The sequence below is a fragment of the Silurus meridionalis genome, chromosome 14 (genome assembly GCF_014805685.1).
Source record: "Silurus meridionalis isolate SWU-2019-XX chromosome 14, ASM1480568v1, whole genome shotgun sequence".
Lineage (NCBI taxonomy): Eukaryota > Metazoa > Chordata > Actinopteri > Siluriformes > Siluridae > Silurus > Silurus meridionalis.
This window is the reverse complement of record NC_060897.1, coordinates 2,911,507-2,938,751: the sequence shown is the minus strand read 5'-3', so window position 1 is coordinate 2,938,751 and position 27,245 is coordinate 2,911,507. Positions and strand designations below refer to the sequence as shown.

General features: G+C 38.4%; 1 protein-coding gene across 4 annotated transcripts in view; it reads left to right on the top strand.

The window, feature by feature from the left end:
- Positions 1 to 3,536: 3,536 nt before the first annotated feature.
- si:dkeyp-72e1.9 (syntaxin-binding protein 4) overlaps positions 3,537 to 27,245 on the top strand; it is a 31,888-nt gene continuing 8,179 nt past the window's right edge. The window contains exons 1-10 of one of the 4 annotated variants that reach the window (XM_046866955.1): positions 3,537 to 3,754; positions 10,610 to 10,716; positions 14,317 to 14,390; positions 17,556 to 17,651; positions 20,455 to 20,524; positions 21,724 to 21,798; positions 26,375 to 26,454; positions 26,555 to 26,675; positions 26,826 to 26,967; positions 27,097 to 27,203. In XM_046866955.1, the coding sequence (XP_046722911.1) occupies positions 10,622 to 10,716; positions 14,317 to 14,390; positions 17,556 to 17,651; positions 20,455 to 20,524; positions 21,724 to 21,798; positions 26,375 to 26,454; positions 26,555 to 26,675; positions 26,826 to 26,967; positions 27,097 to 27,203 (860 nt within the window). In that variant the 5' untranslated portion in view covers positions 3,537 to 3,754; positions 10,610 to 10,621. Of the gene's footprint in view, positions 3,755 to 10,609; positions 10,717 to 14,316; positions 14,391 to 17,555; positions 17,652 to 20,454; positions 20,525 to 21,723; positions 21,799 to 26,374; positions 26,455 to 26,551; positions 26,676 to 26,825; positions 26,968 to 27,096; positions 27,204 to 27,245 lie in introns of all 4 variants that reach the window. The other 3 variants (XM_046866953.1, XM_046866954.1, XM_046866956.1) reach the window with 3 other exon arrangements.

Here is a 27,245-nt window from a genome sequence, read left to right as displayed (position 1 = left end):
TGGAGGTGAGATTGAGATGGTTTGGACATGTGCAGAGGAGGGACATGGGGTATATCAGTAGGAGAATGCTGAGGATGGAGACACCAGGAAGGAGGAAAAGAGGAAGACCAAGGAGGAGGTTTATGGATGTGGTGAGGGAAGACATGCAGGCAGTTGGGTTGAAAGAGGCAGATGTAGAGGACAGGGGGGTATGGAGACGGATGTCCACTGTGGTGCCCCCTAATGGGAGAAGCCGAAAGAAGAAGAAGAAGAAGAAGAAGAAGAAGAAGAAGAAAAGAAGAAGTTTACAAACATACTGTGCATGAGGGGGAGGGGTTATTTATGTTTTAAATATATATATATATATATATATAGTGTATTTTGTGTACATTTTTTATATTGGATAATAAAACATTTAATGTATTTGAATATTTCACACCTGTACACTCCCAATAAATATATCTTTTCAAAAATATTTCCAGTATAGACCCACAGACAATAAGTTGAAGTATTTCCAGAAGTAACGATTTCGCTTTGTTTTTGCATCGTAACTACTGCGTGCTACGAGACAGCTCTCATTTGTTCGTTGACGATACGCATGTACGCGCCGCCTTGAGTTTAATAGCGATCTCGTTTTTAGTGTAAATGCTTCGTCTCTTTTTAAGACGCAATATATAATGACGAGTCTTACATTAAGAGGGATTCTCCTGTTCAGTAGCCCTGGTTTTAAGATCTTGTGTTTTAACGTAGCTTTAGCGTTCGAAATGACATTATCTTGAATGCTACTCCCAACAGCGTTTCTAGTACATTATGTACTAGAACTTAATAATAGCGCTTTCCCCCCCGTGCTAAACATTGACCTGCCCTGACATTTCAACTTCACCTCAGGAAAGATTTGAGGGAAAACATTCACATGTGCAGGACAAGAGGGAATTCATTTCAAAGGAAAATGAATTCAAAGCCGCCACCACCACAGGACCAAACCCTGTGGTGTAGGTACCTGATATTTTGGGTCATGGTTCATTCCGGGTTTAGCACTGATACTACCATGGTGGCGGTGTGTGTTTGTGTGTTTGTGTGTGTGTGTGTGTGTGTGTGTGGGCTGCCGGTACGAGTAAATCAGGTGTGGCAGGATTTCCAGAATATTTAATCACCTCAGTATCAGGGCTGGATCGCTAAACCACGTCTTCACAAAACTATTTCCAACCAACAGCAGTGCACTGGTCAGTTCTCCCTAAAGATGTGTGAAAAGGCCCGAAAGTTTGTGGACGTCTGACTGTAAGGCTCGCAGGCTGGAACAGGTTCGGGTGTCTCTCGGTTCAAAATAGGGAAAATGTCATGCTAGAGACGTCCTGTACGATTGTGTGCTTCTCGAGAAGAAGCACGTACTGTATAAACCTCGGGTGTCCGAATACTTTTGCATTTAAGATGATAAGGACTGTGCCTTTAAGTGATGAAATGTGCAGTTTCGCGAGGTGTTTCTAGAAGACAGTTGGACTCCAGAGCTTTGTTTCCAAGGCGTGTGTGTGTGTGTGTGTGTGTGTGTGTGTGTGTGTGTGTGTGTGTGTGTGTGTGAGAAAGAGAGAGAGAGAGACTCATAAGCTTAGAATCCTCCCTGAGATCAGGAAACAGAGACAGAACCTCGATTCTCAAAGACCCTTTGGAACAAAATCAATCACGGATTAAATACCAAAAAAAAAAACCAAACAAAAAACACATTGATATCAGGCGGTTTGAAACATTTATCCATGCCCTACTTACATAAGCTGTGTGTGTGTGTGTGTGTGTGTGTGTGTGTGTGTGTGTGTGTGTGTGTGTGTGTGTGTGTGTGTGTGTGTGTGTGTGGGTGATGACAGCCACACCCAGATTGCCCAGAAGAACCTGCTCAGCTGGATTGATCTAAAAACACAAGCCGAGTCCTTCACACATTCATGAGCAGGGCGGGGCAGAGAGACAGGTTGTTTTCAGGTTCATTCCTTCCATTCCCTGCCTGACACACACACACACACACACACACACACACACACACACACACCTTCCACACCCCCACATGCATCAGCAAAACTGATTATTTATGTGTCTCACCTCCAGCTACTAAACAGCTTCCATAATAACGGCAAGAACTTCCACCTCATACATCATCCATCTTTCCCTCGATCCTGAATTCATCACCCAGAACATCAGACTCACCACACTGCCATCACCACCTGTCAGTGGATGGATTCGTCGTCTCATGAGTGTTGTCTGGTTCTCTTCAGATGTTACTCATAAAATAATTAAAGCTCAGTTTTAACAGACCTTTTCCTCCTCTTCTTCTTCTTCTTCTTCTTTTCTTCTTCTTCTTCTTCTTCTTCTTTTCTTCTTCTTCTTCTTTTCTTTTGCTTCTTCTTCTTCTTCTTCTTCTTCTTTTCTTCTTCTCTTTTCTTTTGCTTCTTCTTCTTCTCTTTTCTTCTTCTTCTTCTTCTTTCTTCTTCTTCTTCTCTTCTTCTTCTTCTTCTTCTTCTTCTTCTTCTTCTTCTTCTTCTTCTTCTCTTTTCTTTTGCTTCTTCTTCTTCTCTTTTCTTCTTCTTCTTCTTCTTCTTCTTCTTCTTTTCTTCTGTCTAATCTTCATCATCTTCTTTTCCTTCTGCCGCTTCTTCTGTTCCTTCATTTTCCCTTTCACAAGCTTCTGCTTCATTTTGATCATCATCATCATCATCATCATCATCATCATCATCATCATCATCATCTTCTTCTTCTCGTTCTTCTTTTGCTTCTTCTTTTCCTTTATTGTTTTTAGTTCCGTTCATCATCTTCTCCTTCTTTTCTTCTTCTTCTTCATCATCATCATCATCTTCATCATCATCATCATCATCATCATCATCTTCTTGTTCTTTTCCTTCTTCTTCCTCCTTCTTGTCTTCTTTCACTTCTTCTTCTCCATCATTGTCTTCTCCATCTTCTCTTTCTGCTTCTGCTTCTTCTTTTCCTTTCCCTTTGATAATCTTCTCCTTCTTCACCTCCTTCATTATCATCATCATCTTCTTTTATTCTCCTTCTTCTTCTGCTTCTTCTTTTCCTTTATGGTTGTTAGTTCCGATCATCACGTTATCCTACTTCTTCTTCTTCATCATCTTCTTCTTCTTCTTTTCTTCTTCTTTTCCTTCATTTTCTTTTCCTTCTTCTTCTCCATCATCATCTTCTCCATCGTCTCTTTCTTTTTCTGCTTCTTCTTTTCCTTTCCATTGATAATCTTCTCCTTCTTCATCTCCTTCACCATCATCATTATGAACAACAACAGACAGACAGACAGACAGACAGACAGACAGACAGACAGACAGATAGATAGATAGATAGATAGATAGATAGATAGATAGATAGATAGATAGATAGATAGATAGATAGATAGACATATCATTTAACGGATGTATTGTATTATCAGTATTGTATTGTCTTTGTGTGTGTGTGTGCGTGCGTGTGCGTGTGTGTGTGTGTGTGTGTGTGTGTGTGTGTGTGTACATGGCGCCCTCTGTATGTGAGACAGATAACACTGCAGGCAGATTTAACCCGGATCAGTGTTAATGCCCCACGTGTGTGAGTCTCGGGGTCTCTCTGGTGTTTGTGTGTTAATGAGCTGATGCTGAAGGAGAGCAGCTTGCAGGAGAAGCAGCACAGTGATCTCCTAAAATTCTTCTTTGTGGATCTCTAACTGTGTGATTGAGGTGTTGCAGGTTGAGATGTCCTGTCTGAGGAAAACAGCGCTGGAGCATTTTGATGGACTTTCCCTCATTTACTGGTGAGAGTTTTTTTAAATATTATATTACTGATCTATTCCTCTTGAATTCCCAAAGGACCAAACATGTAAAATAGGGTTCTGTCTATAAATAAAGGCTGCTTAGTTTCCTAAAAGCATCCTATGGTTCCACACAGAACATTTAATTATGTATCATTTGGAATAGTTTTCTGAAGAACACTTTGAGTCAGTGGGTGATTTTGAGAACTCAGGGTTTTTGGGGTGCTAGATTGAAAAAGGTTCTAGAATGAACACATTTCTCTTTTTGGACACATTTTGATTAGAACCATGCAGTATGTAAAGAATTACTGAATCCTGTCTATACACTTAGAATAGTTGTTTGCATAAATAAGGCCAGTAAGAAGGTTCTCGGGTTCCAACAAAAAACTGTTGTAGTATATATAATATATAGTTATAGTAGGTATGGGTGTATATATGTAAAGTTAAGGGTTATTGGTTTCTTGAATGGGTTCTAGTGTGGAGCACTTACTTTTGTGGGGCTCTAAAAAGAATCTTTATATATGAAATTATCTATCAGTATTTATATATGTATATAATCCTCGATTCTGATTGGTCAGAAGGTGTTGAATAATTTTTTATTACAGATTTGACAGTGATTTTATTTCATGCACTGAAAATGTTTCCATAGTAACATCCAACCCAGGAATTTAGCATATATAAATGGATTAATTTTGTATTTTTATTTTTTTATTAATATAAATGTTTATTGATGGAGATGTCTACTGTTAGTGCTTCTGCAACACTAAAATTAGAGGTAATGTGAGGGTTAATATTTACATTCATTCATTTATTAATTCTTCTTACTCATTATTATTATTATTATATTTTTCTTCTTCTTAATATTTTTATTATTATTATCATCACTATTTTTATTGCATTAACTGTTCAATAATATGACTACAATACTATTATTATTGTATAAAGATAATAATATAGAAGGAGTCTCCAGTGTCAGTACTTCAGCCAAACAAAAATCAGGGTCATGTGAAGGTTATTGTTTGAATTAATACCTTAAACAATTTTCTATTCATTTTTTTTCTTATGATTGTTGTTGTTGTAGAGACTATCAAAGATATTTGGCTCTAGGATACAAGTAGCACTTGGATGTCAGCCATGTGTGTGTGTGTGTGTGTGTGTGTGTGTGTGTGTGTGTGTGTGTGTGTGTGTGTGTATCTGCCTGTTGACACACTAAATTTAGAGTGAGTTGAGCAGGTCAGAGCTTAAAGTAACAAGGCTGAGACCTGAACAAACATCATCCCTGTTCTGCCTGCACACATATAATACACTCTTATACACATTAACACAGTTTAGGCAAAACATACAAAAGAGCATGGACAGCATTCAGAGCCATACTGGGGGCAATGATAAACTGAAAATAATTACCACTAGACATTTATGTGTATGTGTGTGTGTGTGTGTGTGTGTGTTTGTGTGTGTGTGTGTTTATGTTTGTGTGTGTTAGCCCTGATTTATCCCATGTCCACCAGGTTGTTTCCCAGAATTGATGATTTAAAGTAAACGGTCATCATATCAGCCTAATATTTATTTATTTATTTATTTGTTTATTTATTTCAATTGAAACACACAACTGTATAGGAGGGATTTGGATGCAGGAGCTGGACATTTTGCTACTATAAGACCCTACATTTTCACAGGCTTCTTCAGCAGTTTTAGCTACAGGAGTGCGTCTGTTGGACCACACAGTCTAGCCTTCGCTCCACACGTGCGTCAATGAGCCTCAGTTCCTTCACTCGGTTCACCACTGTTCCTTCCTTGGAGCACTTTTGATAGATACTGACCATTGCAGACCAGGAACATCCTACAAGAGCTGCCGTTTTGGAGATGCTCTGACCCAGACGTCTAGACATCTAGACACAATTTGGCCAACTCGCTCAAATCCTTCTGCTTGCCCATATTTTGGCTTCTAACACATCAAACACACCAAATGTTGACTTGCTGCTTAATAAATAAATCCCACTTAATAACGCCACGATGAAGAGATCATCAGTGTTAATTACTTCAGCGCTCATAATGTTATGATGTCATAATATTAGCAGTGATCAGTGTTTGTGTATATATATATATATATATATATATATATATATATATATATATATATATATATATATATATATATATATACAGTGGAATCCGCTTATCTCGCCCTCGGTTACCTCGACAACCCTATTAAGTCGACGTTTTTGAAGTGGAACTGCCAAATTCTCGCTTTTTCTAAGCATTTTTTATTGGTTATGTCCCTGATATCTCGAGCACAAGGGGGAAAAATTTGCCATTTAACGTCGGTTATCTCGGATGAGCAGCAAAAGCATAGAATGAACACCGGCAGGATCGGGGGCAGAAGAGCAAAGAGCAGCCGTTGAGAGAGTGCCGGTGGGAAGACACGTACCGGGATACGCATGCGCCATAACAACGACCGCCGTGAACCAACATATACCAACAATAATGTGCGCGATTGAAGCCGGGAGCTTCAGAGAAAGCGGCCGAGAAAGCACCTGACACGCTGAAGGGGGCCGAAGGGGGCGTGGCAGGTGGATTCCTGACAGATAAACATGTACTGTATGTATTTTTATAGCATGCCTTCATCAAACAAATCGCGGCAACGCTGTAGTGTATAAAACCCTTTAAAAACACGTGCAGGCACATTCTCATTTATTAACGCACATCATGTACATAAAGAAATTTCAAGCACGTTAATATACTGCTGCCATTTTGATTTTCGTTTATCTCGATCATCGGTTATCTCGATGCTTTTTGGCGTCCCCCTAGGACATCGACATAACCGGGTTCTACTGTTTATATATATATATATATATATATATATATGTGTGTGTGTGTGTATGTATAGGGTATAGACCGTTTATAAAAAAAAGTATAAAATGCCTGTTTGGTTAAATAATAGATACACTAATATTTTATAATATGTTATTAAAAATAAATTAGAGTAAATCAAATTAATACAATACACTTTTTTATCCTGATCAAATTGAGTAATTAATTAAATTGGCACAAAATAAATTGATTAAATAAAATTTTATAAATGGAAACATTTTATTAAATAGTTTACATTTGTTAGACCCCATTAGGGTAATACAGATGTGTGTGTGTGTGTGTGTGTGTGTGTTTTACATTTAATATTTAATTTTCTAAATATATGATCTGCATAACTGTATTACTCATTTTAGCAGACTTTAACAAATGTCTTCATTCCTTTCATCCTTCATTCATTCACTCCCTCGATATGTGGAATTGTCAGGATTTTCTCCTTCCAAGAGAAATTCTTGAAGCTGGACATAAAACGCTAAAGAATCCACAGCACAACTTCCTTCATTATTAATATTATTACAACAGCAAGTATTTAAAGTGAATGAAAAAGTTTTTGACTTTTCTCTCCTTTTCCTTTGACCTCAAATAATAAAAGATACTCAGATACTAAACATTCCCAGCACATCCCTCAAGGCCTTCTGGGAGCGTTGTGAAATAGATGGATCAGTGTGCACTTCCGCAACCTGCCTGTAGAGGGCAGAACTCAGCAGCCTCTCTATATCAAAGCATCGAATTTATTAATTTAAACCGGGTATATGTCCTATTCTGAAGCATCTGGAAGGTCAAAAGTGCATTTCGGAGGTATGGAAGCATGGTGCATGTATGGAAGTTATTCATATATGACCTAGACAGGAACTTTTTTAACATGGTCCTGTTTACTCTACGTTCAATAGATAAGCCACAAGTAGCAGAAAAGCTCTTTCTGGTATTTTGGAGCATTTCTGACCAGAAGTGTAAGATGATTTCCCCTTTAACTGCATCCATCATACACTTATTGGCACGTGTTTGTTCGGGTTGAGAGATAACAGGTTGAATGATGAAAGAGAGAATGAGAGCGAGAACAAAACACGCTCTAAACAGAGAGGATTTTAATCCTATAATCTCATAACCACCCGCTGGTCCGATTCAGTGATTAAAGTTCAGATGCACTGCGTAGTTGCCATGGTGGGAGGAAGAAAAATCATATGTGTGTGTGTGTGTGTGTGTGTGTGTGTGTGTCTGTGTGTGTGTTTGGATGTGTTTATATGGACATAATCACATAGAGGCTAAAGCCCCAAAGCTTCTGTATACACATACACATGTGGCCAGTTTTTCTGTGAACTGTAACTCTAAATATACTTTTATAAATCATCAGTAATGAGCAAGTGACAGCGTCAAAGTAAAACTCCGGGTGGTAGAATAGTAAAGACAAACAGGGCTATTACAATATGTTGATGGTAATACAACCCCAATTCCAAAAACGTCAGGACACTGTTAATTTGATAAACCCACATTTTATTCACAATGAAACATAGAAACAGAGGAAACTTCCTCAGACGGCACTGCATTTAAAACAGTCATGATTCTGTAATGGAAATCACTGCATGGGTTTATTAACACCTCTAGAAACAACTGTCTGAGAAACACAATTTGTCATGTGATCCACAAATGCAGGTTGTATCTCTATCATGCACAGAAGAAGGCGTGAACATGAGCCAGAAACGCCGCCATCCTCTGGGCCAAAGTTTATTTAAAATGTACTGAGGCAAAGTTGAAAACTATTCTGTGGTCAGACAAATCAAAATGTTATTTTCTTCTTTAAAACCATGGACACCACATCCTGCGGACTAAAGAGGAGAGGGACTATCTGACTTGTTATCTGCACTTTAAAAAGTCGCATCTCTGATGGTATGGGAGTGCATTAGTGCCTCTGGAATGGGCAGCTTGCACATCTGGAAAGGCTCCATTAACGCTGAACGGTATATACAGGTTTTGAGCAACAAATGCTTCCCTCCAGAAAACGTCTTTTCTATATATGTATATAAGAGCAAGACCATTCTAAATGCATACTGTATCTATTATAATAGCTTGAATTCATAGTAGAAGAGTCCCGGTGCTTTACTGGCCTCATGCAGTCTAGACCTTTCACCATTTAAAAACATTTCATGAAACAAAAAATACAACAAAGAACACCCAGAACTTTGGAGCAGTTCGAATCCTGTATCAGACACATATGGGACAACATTCCTTTCCCAAGACTTCAGTGACTGCTCCCCTAAGTTCCCAGATGTATACGGACAGAAGACATGATGCTATACAGTGGAAAACATGGCCCTGTCCCAACTTTAGTAAGGTGTGTTGCAACCTCAAATTCAAAATGACCCTATTTTAAAATGGTATATATTCTCAGTTTGAACATCGGACATGTTTTTTGTTTTATTGTGAAAAGAATATGAATTTATGAGATTTGCACATCATTGCATTCTGGTTTTATTTACATTTTACACAGAGTCCCAACCTTCTCCATTTTAACATCAGAGTCAATATCATTTAAAAGATTTGGAAAGTGAGGTACTGGAGCTGAGTCAGGGATTTTTAAAGTCACCTAATAAAGAAGTGAGGAGGATTTATTTCTTCTTGTTGGTGCAGGAGTGCACGTTTCAGTGAATGAGTCACGCTGTCTTAGTGGAGATGCTCGATGTTTCTTGTGCAGAGGCCGAATGACGGCAATCCCTATGAACACCTTCTGTCATTTGGTAACATTATGCAATGTTGATCAGTGGACACATGGATTTGTCTCCATCCTGCTATATAAATACCTTGACAGGTCTCCGTGCAGTATGAAGCCATAACATGTAAATAAATAGATGGAGTGAATATTTGATTGTTAGTGGAAAAGTCTTGTGGATGTTAAAGATAATGACTGGTGCGAAGGCAGACAGACAGAGACACAGATAGACAGACAGGCACAGTTGAAACAAGCAAATGGAGATTAAATAGGTTTTACTCAATTGGGGAGGATTTGGGGTTTCCGGCTTGTGGCCAAATCTTGAATCTCCAAATTACACCGAGCATCCTGGGTGTTTTATTATAAATGAAAGGGATTCTGTTATGATGATTCTGAGGAGAAAAAAAAAGTGAAAAAAATAATATATTTCTTTTCCTCTATAATTTAAAATATTAACAAGTAAACGTTTAGGACACATCTTCTCCTTCTGTGTTTTTATTATTTTCAGCATTGTACATTCATACTGAAGACATTCAAACTCTAAAAGAACATATAAAATTATGTAATAAACAAAAATGTGTTAAAAAACCTTTTCTTTAAAGCAGCCATCTTTTGCTGTGCACACTTTTGCCATTTTATCAGTCAGAATCACGAGGTAGTCACTTGGAAAGGATTTTTAACAATCTTGAGGAGGTGTTGAGTGCTTGTTGGTTGCTTTTCCTTCACTCCTCGGTCTAGCGTATCAAGCTGTCAAAAGCTAAATGTAGCTACTTTGGATGATCTAAAATAAAAACCATATTCTGCGTTGTGTAACACTTTACTACATAATTCCTTACGTGTTCTTTCATAGTTTGGATGTCTTCATTATATATGATGTTTAAGATAATATAAATAAATAAAAACCTCTGAAGGTGAAGGCATGTCCAAACTTTTGCCACTTTATATACTAATATATATTAAGAAGTTTGAGGAAAAGAAAAATCAGGAATCCGTTGCTGAGACAGAACAAGAATCCCTACACCATAAGACTCGATCTGTTGTACATTGAGATGCTTTTCTGCTCACCATGGTTGTAAAGAGTGACTGTTTGAGTTACGTGTCAGAAGAAAGGATTATTTTATGGTTAATGTTCTTACTCTATTGTAGTCCAAAATGATTGTCATTCATAAAAATGCTAAGAATTTCTCAACATGGGGTGGATGTTCATTCATCTGTGCTGGGAATTGGTGATGTTCAGGATGCTGGTGATGATGATGATGATGATGTATGTGTGTGGAGGGGATTAGAAGGGCTGGAGCATGTTGGAGAGGAGCTTTGCACACAGGACACACACTCATTCATCCAAGATGCCCACGTTTTCCGTCATGCTTAAAGGAGCTGTCATTATCAGCAGGTAAATAAACATTTTTTCTTGGTTGGGGTTTGAGTTTATTATAAGAGCCATGCGTTTGTAGTAAACACTGGGATTTCAAGCAAAATAATGTTAATGAAAATGCGCTTTAAACAGTGTAAAGATGCTGGAATTGATTTGCACACGTGTATTATTCTGAATTCAACTCCAAAAAAATGTGTACATTTGACTTTTGCTCGAAAAAACGTGTTTTTCGCTTCAGCTTTCGTTTGTCGGCGGCGACGTTCAGAGAATCAGCAATGCGCTAAACGTGCGCAAACCGACCGCAAAAACTAATACGCGTTTAATAAACACATGATAAATTCAAATTGCGTTTTTGTTTGTTTATCATAAGGGGTCGTTTTTTATATCGCTATGAAGCATATGGGTTGTACATGTATGTCGTTGTTGTTGTAAGTCAAGAGCAAATGAGTGTTTATTTGCTCTGCGCAGATTGTGCGCAGAGCAAAGTTCACAATGCTGGTATTGGTCATCGTCATAATAAATTGACATTAGAGGCTTTTTTTTTAAATAAAATAATTATATATATATATATATATATATATATATATATATATATATATATATATATATATATTAATCATATAATGTAATTTTATTAACAGAAAATGTTAACATACCACAGCTTTTATTTCTGTATTTGCTTTATTTGTATATACTGTGCTGTAATATTCATTTTTTGTGAATTTAATAATTTAATTATATTTAATTATATTATCAGAAAGCCAGCAGGGCGTTATAAATGGCAACAAAAGTAAGTGCACCCTCAGTGAACATGTCAAAACTGTGTCCAAAGTGTGAATATTTTGTGTGCGCACCATCGTTATCCAGCACTGCCTTAATCCTCCTGCACATGGAATTCACCAGAGCTGCACAGGTTGTTGCTGGGATCCTCTTAAACTCCTCCATAATGACATCACGGAGCTGCTGGATGTCAGACACATGGCGCTTTAGCACCTTCCGCTTAAGGATTCCCACAGGTGCTCAATAGGGTTCATGTCTGGAGACTTGGCCACTCCATCACCTTCACCCTTAGCTTCCTCAGCAAGGCAGTGGTCATTTTGGTAATGTGTTTGGGGTCGTTATTATTTTGGAAAACTGCAGTTCGGCCCAGTTTCTGAAGGAAGTGCGTCATGATCTGCTTCAGAATGTTACATACATGTTGGAATCCATGTTTTTTCAATGACTCCCCAGGACCAGCAGAACTCATGCATCCCCAGACCAAAATGCTGCCACCACCATGCTTCACTGTAGGCAAGACACAATTTTCTTGGTTTTCTTTACCAGGGCGTCACCACACATGCTGAACACCATCTGAGCCAAACAAGGTGTTTTTAGTCTCATCAGCAGACAGGACATGGTTCCAGTAATTATTGCTCTTGGACAGGTTGTTCTTCAGCAAACTGTTTGAGGGGTTTCTTGTGAGCATCTTTAGAAGAGGCTCCTTCTCGGACGACGGGCTGCAAACTGACTTGTTGCAGTGTGTGGCGTACAGTCTGAGCACTGATGTACACCATTTGGATTTCACCTCATGTGGAGTTTGGACATTGGACATTGGACTTCTCTGAGTGTTTAAAAGCTCTGGCAAGGAGAAGCTGGTGTTGGATCAACGATGATTTCAAATGTTGAGCTATTTTATGAGTTCCTCTGTAGCTTCTGGTTCCATAACATCAACTGACTGTAGAAAACTGTAGAAAGGACATTACTCATATTCACACACATTCCAGTGCTCATGTAAGTTCTCACTTTCCAGTGTTCTGTATAGTTCTTAAGATCACACTTTTGATATTACCCACGTGAGGATGGGTTCCCCTTTAAGTCTGGTTCGTTCACCTTAATTCTTAAATTCTGTAAAGCTGCTTTGAGACAATGTCCATTGTGAAAAGTGCCATAGAAATAAACTTGACTTGACTGTAATCACTGAAGGTGGACTCACTTCTGTTGCCAGTTATTTAAACAATAATGGCTGTATGTTGAGATATTTTTAGAGGACAGTAAATTTATACTGCTACACAAGCTGCACATTGACTCCTCTAATTTATTTATTTATTTTTTTGGTACATGTGTGGAACATAGTTAAAATCTGAGTTCCCTCAGGAATGTATTAAGTGGCGGATCACAAGTTTGTTTGGTCTTCGCCTCGCGATTTCAGTGCATTTTTTAAATTATTCTAATTAAACTTGAAAGCCGAGAGAACGCGAAAGCAGATGAAGAAGAATTCAACTTGAAAACATACACAACAATGCCAGGGGTATAAACTAGAGTTAGAGCAGTGTCACTGTGGCGACTCTCTCCGTACTGGAAATACGATTTGTTTTGTGCATTCATCAAAACGTTTTAGAATTCATAGCACTAGCATTATTTGTTAGCCACTTCCTGGTTAGTGTCTAACGCTACTAACTGTAAAAACACACACACACACACACACACACACACACACACACACACACACACTCACACACACGTGTGATAGTGTGTGTGTGACTAGTGTGCTCTCTGACCATCCAATCAAAGGACATGAAGATACTGTTGTTATTGTACACCTGCTTGATGACCCGAGTGTCGCCAACTCGAAATGTGATTGGTTAAAGCAGCAGTTTTATTGTCATGTACTTTGATACTTATATTTATTCAGCGATTTGGATAGAGTTTAGCGCAGCAGAGGAGACCTAGCTGACCCTGATGGCCTGCCACTGGTAGGAACACACTTGTACTTGTGCACATTAGAAGAAGGATATTGGAGTGTAACATGGTTAACAATATCATTACAATGTTCAGTTTTAAGACTCACTTGGCAGCACATTGTGGAAATCATTTCTTGGATCAGTGACTGGGTTATTTTGTGATGGCGTAATGGACTGGATGGATTCTTTGCCTGTTTATCAGTTACCCGAACTGTGGCCTTTGAGTGAATGAAATTGTGACAAGGCATGAAAAATGAAATTCATGCACACTTCTGTCATGGGTTGCAACCCAGGAAACAGTAGGGCTGATGCAGGAACTGGGAACAGAATGGGAAGTATCACAGACCAACACACCCACACACACCCACACACACACACACACACACACACACACACACACACACACACACACACACATGTCTTTTGTGGTTTCTGTGGGTATCTGGTGAGTATGTTCCTTGTGTCTGTTAACCTTGCATCACAGACCAACACACACACACACACACACACACTCACACACACACATTTCTCTTGTGGTTTCTGTGGGGATCTGGTGAGGATGTTTCTTGTGTCTGTTGATCTTGCATCACAGACCAACACACACACACACACACATACATTTCTCTTGTGGTTTCTGTGGGGATCTGGTGAGGATGTTCCTTGTGTCTGTTGACCTTGCATCACAGACCAACACACACACACACACACACACATACATTTCTCTTGTGGTTTCTGTGGGGATCTGGTGAGGATGTTCCTTGTGTCTGTTGACCTTCAGTTCACAGGAAAGGATATTGGCCATTGGTTGGAGATTTATTTTACATTTACTTTATACAAGTAAAGAATGTTTCGCAATATAACAAGTAAAAGTTTCTCCACTGTTTTCTTCTCACTGCAGGACGCTGATGGGGCCGTATGGAGTAGATCGAGCTGTGCACCTGATGCAGTTTTCAGACTGTGAGAATGGATTAGGTAAGAATATTTGGGAAAACAGACATTAGCATGCTTTCTCTTTATGTGAAATATATACCTGTGTGTGTGTGTGTGTGTGTGTGTGTGTGTGTGTGTGTGTGTGTGTGTATATATATTATTTATATTATATATATAAATATATATGTAACATATGTAACAATAAATATAGAATATTATTGTTTGGCAGTTTTAATTAATGCAGTTTATTAATATTAACATTTGTGAACATCAACAGTTAACATTTTTAAAACTATGTTAAATAAAATAAATAAAAAATGCAAATAAAATAGAATAAATCCAATTAACGCAATCAACTTTTTAATTCTATTCTAGTCATTGTTCAAATTGGCACAAATTAAATGGATAAAATAAAATGAAACAAATGGAAAAATTGTATCGTATAGTTTACATTAGCAACACCCCATTTGAGTGATACAGATGTGTAAATAAATGTGTGTTTGGGTGTTTTACCTTTTAATATTTCATCTTCTTCATGTTGGATCTTTTTAACTGTTCTAATTATTTCTTCAGTCTTTTATCCTTCATTCATTCACCCCCACAATGTGATTTAATGTAATAATTATATTAACCAGTTTAATCTTCGAGGTAACTTTCCACGTTAGCAATTCAGTCTTTTGTAGTTTGTACATTTCATGACTGTGGAAAAAACATTTTGTTTCCTGTATATTATATATTGGTGCTTCATTTGACACTCTTTTAGTACACCATATAGTATAGAGTTACTAATACATTTATGTACAGTACATTAGTAATTCATAGTATAAGATATGTATTAGTCATTTATACAGTATGAGGCCAAAAGTATGTGGACGTCCCCCGGACGTCCCCCGTATATTCATCTAACTACATTGGTTGAATATACACCATCACAGAGCTGAAGATGTTGAGGTTTTCGTTGGGAGAGACGAGGATGGACAGGATTAGAAACAAGTTTATTAGAGGGACAGTGCATGTAGGACGTTTTGGAGACAAAGCAAGGGAGGCGAGATTAAGACGGTTTGGACATGGGGTATATCAGTAGGAGAATGCTGAGGATGGAGCCACCAGGAAGGAGGAAAAGAGGAAGACCAAGGAGGAGGATTATGGATGTGGTGAGGGAAGACATGCAGGTAGTTGGGTTGAAAGAGGCAAATGTAGAGGACAGAGGGGTATGGAGACGGATGATCTGCTGTGGCGCCCCCTAATGGGAGAAGAAGAAGAAGGGTGATGTCATCATATGCTGTAGTGTTACTATTCCCCTTCACTGGAACGTAGAAGCTGAATTGTGTTTCAACATGACCGTGCTCCTGTGCACCAATTGAAGGACGTGGAAATGATGATGTTATTGTGCACCTGCTAAAAGGCCTAATAACCCTGGGAACACGTGATGGCTGAAATCTGATTGGATAGAAACTCTAAACATACACTACCAAAAACAACCTGAAGGAAATCGACTATTGGCACTAATTTAATGCACTGCTTTTGTTTACTGATTGAATGCGCTATATAGTATAGAGTTACTAATACATTTATGTATATTAGTATTATAAGCAAATACACTACAAGGTCAAAGGTATGAACTTAAACATCAACCAAATCCTCAAACAGGCCAGATCACAACAATCATGCTCCAAAATCTAGCCATTCTAGAAGTGTGAAGCTTATTATTACAGTAACCAGGAAATAAATCTGGAATTTGGATGTCAATAACCATGTATAGTCAGGTGTCCACAAACCTTTTGCTATACATACTGTAGATACCAATAACTGTTTTTACTGTATTTCATCCAAATTACTGTGCATATGAGGCTCTAAAATATCATACACTGTAGTTATTTTGACTCTCAAGCTCTCTCTCTACACACACGAGCTCCGTGAGCCAGCGGTAAGCTCCTTAACACTGTTCTGCTTACAGCGCACACTCATCGCTGTGTATTAAACACACCGCAATCACACACACTGATGCACTTACACAGCGGAATGCATTATACGACATCAAACACAGTCTCAGAGAGACAGCTTTTAGAGCTTTTACACTGTGTGTGTGTGCGTTTGCTTTTTCATCATGTTGGAAAATGGAAATCAGGCACTGGTGTGAGGAACATAAGCCAGAGGAATGAGATATTTCTATATAAATTCTACATATATTACAGTATTTGTGAAGTTTATTCTCACATTTAAAATTGACCTCAGGGTGACGATTGTGATGATGATGATGATGATGATGATGATGATGCTGTAGTTTATCAGTTATTATTAGCATTAGATCACATTAGTGCATGCGCTCTGAGACACAACTTACACCTGGATTCTGGGAACATAAACAGTTCCTGTGCTTTTTGGAAGCACTTTGTGTTGAAAATGGAGGTGGTGGTGGGACAGACCTCTAATAAAACAGGTCTAATGCTTATTTTATTTGCATGTTTGTCACACTTTAATGTTTCAGATCATCAAACTAATTTAAATATTAGTAAACGAGAACACATTATTGAGGGAAAACACGCGCTGGTGTGAGGAACCAGTGTGTGAACTTCGTAAACTGAATTTTAGTAGACCCAATCTACTTTAGATTACCTTTACATATTTTGCACACACACATACACCACTGAACAATGACAATACCACAATGCACATGCCTTTCTATGATGTTGTTTTTAACTCTACACACTTTTTTTCTTGCATTTCATATGTTTGCACACTTTTTTGGTCTTAGGCTATTTAGCGGAATCGCAAACTCTTAAATCTTGAATCTAAACGCTAAAAAAACAGACTTCAGCAGCCATAAATTGTGGGATTCTGAAAATCTGAGTCCATTTATGCCATTTGGCAGATGCCCTTATCCAGAGCGATTTTCATTTGTCTCATTCATGCAACTGAGCAGCTATGGGCTTAGGGGCCTTACTCAGGGGCCCAGAAATGGCAGCTTGGTGTGGCTGATATTTGAACTCTCCTCAGCTACCACCTTCTCCACTAACCTGTCTCATCATGCACCACAGAACTACAAAGAGCAGACTTTACAGCTGATATGGCATCAGTTACAGAGATGTTTTTGATTGTGTTAATTTGTGGAAATTTGTTATAGCTGTTTATTATTCCACAACATCACACACAGATCTATTTACTACATCATTACTCACCCTGCAGTTCCTTTTCTTCTTTCTGCAGGTATTAAAGTCATTGGGGGTGTCAAAGAAGCAACAGGAGAAGAGTTTGGAGTGTATGTGAAGAGAATCTTACCAGGTGGCCTTGCTTCCTCTGATGGTGCGTTTTTGCACTTTTGTCTTTGAATTCATCAGGCATCTTTCATAAAGCGTTCCATAGTCACCCAAGTGACGACGACAACACCAGGTAGTCGTGAATAGATTCCTCATGACATATTAAAGCCACAGAACATCACACAAAGATATAGAGGGAAATGTATAACAGGATTTTTGATTAATAAACCTAAAAAATCATATCAATAAGTGCAGAAAGGACACACTGCAGTCAGGATTTGAATTTTGCATGTCGGAAAAAATCGAATTATTATTACAGGCTGAATCGCCTGTGCGAGCACGTAGTATAGCACAACATCGACGCAGGGGAAAAACAATCAAAAATGAATTCACAGAATTAAATTAGAACGGAATATATAATATATAGAACTTTAAAGAATCTCCCAGACATTGTTGAATATATTATCCATAATATATTTTATTTATATTTATTTTTAGTATCTTAAAAATTTTATTCACGCTCGTTAAAAATATTTATTAAAAGCTTATTTATTTTTGCAATTTTTATTCACAGCATTATCATAATAGTCTGTATAATAACTTATTGAGAGAAAACCAGTAGTTCTAAGTGACTATTCGGGGGACTTTTCACCCCTAATAGCACGGTTCAATCAAATTATGACAGTTTTATCTGGTAGCTAATTCGAAACTAGTAGTTTTTGGTACTTAAGACTGGTCTTGAGACCATTTTATTTAAAGGTCTCGGTCTTGTTTTTGTCTTAACCACACTCTAAGTGGACTTGATGGTGTATTTCAAGACCAGTCCAGACTTGTTGGTTCCTGGGTTCCTGGTTGAGTCTGGTTCTTCTCAAGGTTGTGTCTTCAGACCATCTTCGGGACTTTTCCCTTGCTACTGTCACTGTTGGCTCGCTCATTAGGGATAAACTTATAAGGACTAATTTATAAACACTTTCCTTCGTATTTTATTTATTTTTTAAAAACTGCTTTGGGACAATTTTCCATTGAAAAAAGCACTAAACTAAATATAATTGAATGTAGCTGAATAAGCAGTGGATAAAGATGTTCATTTCAGATGCTTGGTGCTTATATTTGTTTGTTCATAGAAACCAAAGGAAAATTTCCTACACAAAATTCACCTTTACAATGACTTTTTATTATTATGGTTATTTTTAGTCTTCTATGAACCTTTTAGATGAATTGAAGGAGTGCTGGTTTCGTCTTTGGTCTTAGTCTCAACACACTCTGTTTTTAGTCTCGGTTTAAGGGGTCTTGACACTAGAAATTACTTTAGAAGCTTGACTTTATTGTTCTTGTGCAATATCAGCTCAGGTGAGGAGGATTATTAAATCCAGGTGTCTGATATTTAAATGCTGAAAATTCCTTCAGAAAAAATCCAGAATACAATTTTGAGGCCAATATTATGCACATAAATATGAATTCCTTTAAAGTTGTCCCTTTAAAAATCTATATATTTTATTGCAGGAAAGTCATTAAACAGAGACATTATACATCTGGTGGACTGATTTTTATGGATAAAGTTATGAATAAAACCAAAAAAAAAAAAAAAGTGGAAGGTGCATTATACTGGTCACATGCACTTTACAGCACAGTGAAATTCTTTTCTCGCATTTCCCAGCGATGTTAGGAAGCAGGGTCAGCTATGAAACAGCACCCCAGGACCCTGAGAGTGGCCGTTTGGCGATACCAGGGGGCTTGAACCCCCAACCTTCCATACAGTAACCCAGAGCATTAAACACTGATAGATGTACAGAAGACAACTAGACAAAAAGACCCTCTGTTTGCACACTTAAGTTGCACCAAAATGTTACATCCAGACAAATGTTACGTGTACAGTATTTATTTTTGATTTGCTTTTTTCTCGTCTCATGTTGCCCCTCCCCTTTTTGCACTCAATTTTGCACGTGTTGTCAGTTTAGAGTGATGTGTAGCTTTCCTGTGTTCCTTGCGTTCCCTTTTTGTTAATTTATGTTGTTCGCTGTTGCACCTTGGTCCTGGGAAAACGTTCTTTCGTTTCACTGTGTACTGCACTGTACATGTTGAAAATGACAATAAAGCCGACTCGACTCGAAGTAATGGAGGAAGTGGTAGCCCAAGGGATAAAACGTTGAACTTCTGATCAGAAGGTCATCGGTTTGAGCAGGGACCTTAACCCTGGATTTCTCAGCTCTATAACTGTAAATGTAAATCGCTCTGGATAAAGGCACGATCCAAATGCTGTAGAGCTGTAAATATCTACCACAGTTAAGTTGTTTGAGGGTTTTGTGTTGTGGCTTCTATCTGATCTGAGGTTTGTTTGCGTTGCTGTTTCTCAGGAGCAAGCAGGATTACACACATCACACATCCGCAAACAAAATTCGAACGACAGTATGACGTTTTCCGGTCATGTCCTTAAAAACCAGACGTTGCAGACACTGGAAATCCCTGAAGCCCTTTTTTTTCTTTTCATGTCTAAAAATAAGCGAGCTGATGTTAAACACTTGTGACATGGTTTCACTTAAGAGATTTAAAAAAAAAAAGAACAGTGAGGTGAACCTGACCTACATCTGGAGAGAAGGTTCTAGAATAGATCAATGCCCTATACATTTAGTTTTTCCTGTTTTAACACCTGGATTAGCCAACTTTTATGATGTGTGTGTGGATGTTGTGTAGGTAATTTTCTAAATATAATTCTGAAATGGATAAAACTATAGTAAAGCAATCATTTGACATTACATGCCATTATTTGATCGATTAATTGATGATTGTGCAGTATTTCATGCTTCATGTCATTAAAATTAACTTCATGTCTTCACTGTTTGAAAATTTAGGACACCTGCAGCCTGGAGACCAGATCTTGGAGGTGAATGGAGAAAGTTTGATTGGTGTAACAAGTGAGAGGTGCGTCTCATTACACACCGAGCTACAGTGATTCATTTCAGCTCAGTTGGAGATAACTTAGATTTAATAACTATAGATTTTATATACACTGACCTGACCATAAGATTGGTATTTGTTCCTTTTTAAACATCTCATTCCTCATTTAGTCTCCATTTGCTCTATATAATATCCTCCATTCTTCTGGGAAGATGTTCCACTAGATTTTGAAGTGTGCTTGTGGAGGTCAAAGCTCTATAGCACACAAGATCTATGTGCACAGCGGTCTTGTCATGCTGGAACAGGTTCAGGGCTCCTAGTTTGTGTGGCTGGGAAAGGTTCATGCTGTCACAGGCAAAGATGTCGTATACAATAGGGATGTGCATCTCCATAACTGAGGTCGATGCGATTCACATCTTGATGCATAGCCAACAATTCTGTACATTAAAGATACATATGAAGCAGCTACCGATACCATTCACCCTTATTATGATGCAGTGCGATCCGATTTCGATCCGAACCAGACGTTCTTTTCCTGTTGTGTCTGCAGAAAGATGCAGCTCTACCTCTGCCATGTTAATCTCTATTCTATTTGACTCTCAGGACACGCCTCGGTCATCATAGTGTTGATATTGCAAAATATTGTATTAATAGTGCAAATATTGGACACAAATTATTGGTCGCTTTCTAAATAATATATGTATAGCGCTAATGCTAATAATTATATATAAATATATTGGTTTGTGTAGACGCAAATATGTAAGAAAACAATGCATCGCGATAAAAATGCTTGTTTGCACATTTCTTTTTGCCTCACATCGTTAATTTTTATCTGAATCCAGCCATCCCTACTATACAGTTGTGTGCCTCCGACTTTGGGGTAACAGATTGGAGAAGATCAGGTGCCCTAATACTTTTTGGACATATAGTGTCTATAATATCTTCCAGTTCAAATTAATAAAATGCAAAAATCACATCTAGAATATCTGCCCATCAATCTATCAATTTATCATTCCCCATCCTTCTTCCAATCGATTTATCTATGAATTGTGAATTCTTGCATTTGCTTTATTTGATTTGATTTGATTGAATGTGAGTTTTCTTTCTTTCTTTCTTTCTTTCTTTCTTTCTTTCTTTCTTTCTTTCTTTCTTTCTTTCTTTCTTTCTTTCTTTCTTTCTTTCTTTCTTTCTTTCTTTCTTTCTTTCCACCTCTATGATTTCAGAGCAGTGGATATTCTCAGAGCGGCTTCGTCCACAAATCACATGCGTCTTCTGATAGCACGAGACGGGGAAGCTCGGTAACTAACACACACTAGTACTGGTACACTGGTCTTTGGTTCTCATTGTTTAAGACTCCATTACTCACCACCGGAGCTCAGATGTTCATACAATATGCATTTGGTAAATAAAAATGAGTATACGCATGCAAAAGCTTGATGTTTCAATCAAACAAAGTCCAACCTACACAGACATAGGAGTTCTTGGGATACTTACACCTAACATAGAGTTCTACAGAACACCTTTTGAGGTTTTTTTCTACCACACGTCACTGTGTGGTTCAGTGCTTCAGTGTTATCTGAAATGGTTCATCACAAATAATATACAGATTCATCGTTTAACCCACAAGACAGTCCATTTGACTTGAATCCAGTATCCAATATTCTGAGGGGCTCTTTTACATTACGACATAGTGTTGCACTGGTTTAAGTGTTAGAGTTGTTATATAATGCATGAGTTACAAATACATTTTTCTGGTATCAGTATTTTACTTAATTATTGAATTTCCTGACAACTTCTTACTTTCACTCATTAAATTTTTACACAAATATCTGTACTTTCTACTTTTTACAATTTCAAAAACAGACTCGTTACTCTTTGTTTTAATCTATTTGGTGCCATAATCAATATTTTTTCTTCTCGTTGCTTGCCGTTATTGTGCTGTCATTGTGCAGCTTTTTCAACCCACCACTGGCATAACATTTTCTGGTTATCGCGCACCGCAGACGTAGGCTAGTTTACGAGGCAAACAACGAGCACAGCCACATGTTTATATCGAGTCAGACATGACTGAAAACAGAGACATTCCTAATCACCTGGTCATCATCATCTTTTGATATGGTGGATGTTCAGCCTGAATACCTTCATTAGATGGTTTGATATAGGTGGTTGGATGAGACCGGTGAATAAAAATAACCATAGGTAGCACAAGTACACATATCCTTCACTTAGGTACAGATACAGAAATTTTAAAAGACTCTGGTAAAAGTTTAAGTTCTGACTGCACTTTTACATTCAAGTTAAAGAAGTTTGGGCTCTGACGTGTACTTAAGTAAAAGACGTCATTACTACTAACTGTTTTAGTGTCACGCTGGTACCTGAACCTCACGTCATATTCATTTCAAGAATTTCAAATTTTGTTATCCAATGGCTGAATGACCTCCAGGCTGAAATTCCACCATATAGAACACAAGCATAGAAAAGATGATGATGATCAGGTGATCAGGAATGTTAAAATCATTGACTCCTTCTGTCTCATCCATGTTAACCCCAGACTCCTTACTGCCTTCTGCCTGCTCACTGTGAGCTTCGTAGCTCCGTCTGTGGTGTGAGAGAGCCAGGAAATGATACACCAAATAGATTCAACTAAAGTAGAAAGTACAGATATTTGTGTAAAACATAACTGAAAGTAAAATGTCCAAATTGTCCAAAAAATAAATCGTGAAGTAAAATACTGATACCAGAAAAATCTACTTAAGTACAGAAACAAAGTATTTGTACTCCAATGATGGTAATTGTTATATATATAGGATCCAGTAGGACTCTGGGTCACAGTTGAATAAAGGAGGTGGATGGACAAAGCAGGATGGATGAAGTTAAACTGAAGTAGTCGGATTATATTCAATTCAATTCAATTCATTTTTATTTGTATAGCGCTTTTAACAATGAACATTGTCTCAAAGCAGCTTTACACAGATAATGTGGTGATTAAATGTAAATATGTTCTTTGTAAGTATGTTTGTCCCTGATGAGCAACTGTGGCAAGGAAAAACTCCCCGAGATGGCATAAGGAAGAAACCTTGAGAGGAACCAGACTCAAGAGGGAACCCATCCTCATCTGGGTTGCACCAAATGTCCATTTGAAGCATATATACAAAGTTGCGGGTACAGTGATGATGATCAGAAGCAAACTGCACTCCGAGTCAGTGCAGCAGACCGCCGACACCAACTACAGTCCAATCCGTCCTCAAAGCACCCGTTCTACTCCGAATTACATGGAACCACCCAAGGTGTTGATGAGAGACCGTCCCAAGCTGCACAGAAGTGTGAAGATCCACGGAGGAGAGGGGCAGGAACAGTGGTCACTGGAGCCTCAGGAGCATGTTTAACTCGACCGAGAGAGAGAGAGAGAGAGAGAGAGAGAGAGAGAGAGAGAGAAGGATATGGATTATTAAGTGTAACTATTGGTGTATGAAAGTTAATGTCACTGTGCAGTTTGGACTCCGGCAAGACTCGCTATGGCAGCATAACTAAAAGGGAGAACCAGAAGGTAACACAGACATGAGGGATCTCTGGGATGAGGCGACCCACCACACCACCGTCAACAAACCTGAGTGAGCGTGTGAATGTGAGGGGCGACAGCATACAAATATACCAGTTCACCAAACACTCTATATCCATGCTCCTCCAGATCTGTGCCTTTACCTAAGAAAAATCTACTGATAAAAGGCTTGACTAAATAAATAAGTTTTCAACCTCGACTTGAACACTGAGACTGTGTCCGAGTCCCGAACACTGATTGGAAGGCTGTTCCATAACTGTGGGGCTTTATAAGAGAAAGATCTGCCCCCTGCTGTAGTCTTCATTATTTGAGGAACCAACAGATAGCCAGCACCTTTTGATCTAAGTAGGCGTGGAGGATCATACTGGTACAGAAGTTCACTCAGATACTGCGGTGCGAGACCGTTAAGTGCTTTATACGTCAGTAGTAATATTTTATAATCAATGCGAGATTTGATTGGGAGCCAGTGTAGACTGATTAAAACAGGGGTGATGTGGTCGTATTTCCTAGATCTAGTGAGGACTCTTGCTGCTGCATTCTGGACTAACTGAAGCTTATTTATGCACTTACTCGCACACCCAGACAGTAAAGCGTTACAGTAGTCTAATCTAGAAGTAACAAAAGCATGAACTAGTTTTTCTGCATCCTGCAACGGCATCATATTTCTAATTTTAGCAATATTTCTAAGGTGAAAGAAGGCGATTCTGGTGATATTATTTACGTGAGACTCAAAGGAAAGACTCGGGTCAATAATCACACCAAGGTCTTTGACAGCCGTACATGCTGAAACAGAAACACCATCCAGAGATGCTACATAATCGGAAAGTTTATTTCTAGCTGCATGTGGTCCTAGTAAAAGTACTTCCGTCTTATCTGAGTTGAGCAGAAGAAAGTTATTAAGTTATTAAGCATCCACGTTATATGGTTGCTTTGAAGTAGTTGTATAGTTGAATGAACATAGTTCATTCTACAATATGGTAGGCAGTTCAATGTTGGTTCAATGCTTCAGGAGGTTCAATGCTGAGGAGATTCTGAGGGCTTCTAACGTTACAACATTGTATTGCACTGGAGTTGAGGAATTTATAACAGGCTTATAGTGCTAAAGTTGGTGAATAACTGCCGAACTAGCTAACTACAGTGACAAGCACTTGGTACTTGGTCTAACACTAACCTTTAAGTGGATATCCGGTCATGAGCTCAAATCCCAGCCCCCAGATAAGAGTGTTCACCAAAAGCCATAAATGTAAAAGTAAATTACTCTTAGATAGTTAACAATTATTGTTTCATTAACATACTCCAGTGGTTCTCAAAAGAACAAACAGGTCATTAATATAAGTACATTAAAACATCAGTTAAGATTCCTAAAACAACTACACTTTTTATTTTTCTGTTTCTGAACTTAATGCTGTTTGATGTTGTTGATGTAGAACTTAATATTCCAATAATTTGGACATTTTTAAACATGAAGTATTTTATTACCATTTTTTGCGATGATGGAGGACAGGTGGGGTTTAAAAAAAAACAGTGGTTTGAGAACCACTGACATGCTCCAATGGCAGTTTTATGTTGCGAGTCGGAGTTAGCTGGTGCATTTATACTCGAGCTCATTCCAGTTAGGTTTCTGACCACATATATATACTTAAACTTTTTCATTTTTGACGGTAATGTGAATAAATATCCATGTACATTTTGTATACGAGTCAGTGGTAACCGCAATGGGATGAGATTACTCTGTTTCTCTGGAGTATATGCGAGTGGAGAAAGAGAGCAGATTGCAGGGAATCTAAGAGGATGAGATGGGGGGGAGTCTTTAATCCGTGCTCTGTATTTAACCTGCGTTTTACAGGATTAAAGATCTCAAGCGAAGGGTACGAAGGTTTGCAGTCTCCTGGGTCAAAATGTTGGACCTTACATTATATTAATATATTAATACAAAACAGATTTTAAATGTTGTAATCTAATGAATGTATCCAGGCAGAACATCCATCATATAAAACACAAGCAGTCATGTTTACATCACTGACTCCCTCTGTCTCTTCCACGTTAACCCTATACTTCTTGTTACCTTCTGCCTGCTCATTGTTGGCTTCGATAACTAACATAGTTATAAAATATAAATTACCTTCTTTTGTCTTTAAAATGGTACATGTCCTCAGGTGAAACATTTGATATGTTTTCTGTGTTCGATTGCGAATAAAATATGGGTTCATGAAATGTTTTCTGTTTTCATGCGAAATTGGGCTTTTAAACAGTTTGAGGAGCATTAAATAAAAAGAAATATGCGGTTGCAATCTTTTTTTTTTCTTTCCTCCAAGGAAAGAGTTTGCAGACCTGATGGAGAAATACGGCTCGAACGGCAGTTCTGGCTCAACAAGAAACTCCCCCATTCAGCACAGTGAGTCTCTCGTTCTTCTTTGTTCTGATTCGTGCTTTTTTCTACAAAAATCATCTTATCATATCAAGTTTGGACGTTTTGCTTTTCTGTGTTAAAGCAGGCAGATATTTGGACAGCACATCATCGGGGTCCTCGTCCAGATCTCAGAGTCCTCTCCTGCTCAGTCCAGCTGCTACTCAGAATGCATATAGTAACACAGGGCAGCTACTGCGCTCGCTTAGGTATATCCTACACACACACACACACACACACACACACACACGGGTTTGAATCGGACAGAAATGCATATGCAAGCACCATGCTATTTGTGTGTGTGTGTGTGTGTGTGTGTGTGTGTGTGTGTGTGTGTGTGTGTGTGTGTGTGTGCGCAGTCACCCAGGTGAAGGTGTGATCCAGCTGATCTCAGTGGTTCGCTATGGGACTCTGGGCCTCTCGATCAGTGGAGGTTCTAACAGACCAGACGGTCCGGCTGTGTTCATACAGGAAGTGGTGTCAGGAGAAGACTGCCATAGGGTAACCCAACATTCCATTCTAATGAGAGTGTATGAAAATAAACGATGAAGACTGCAACGACATAGAGGTCTGAGGTGTTTAACATGTTTAATGTAGTTAGATTAGATCTTATGTTCTTCTTGCATGCAGGATGGACGTCTCAAAGCAGGAGATCAGCTCATAGCTATTAACAAGGAGTCTCTAATCGGAGTCACTCACGAGGAGGCCAAAAACGCCATTGGCAGAGTGAAACTCAGGTGAACATCGTGTGTTCCTGGTTTTCCCGTGCATTTAAACCC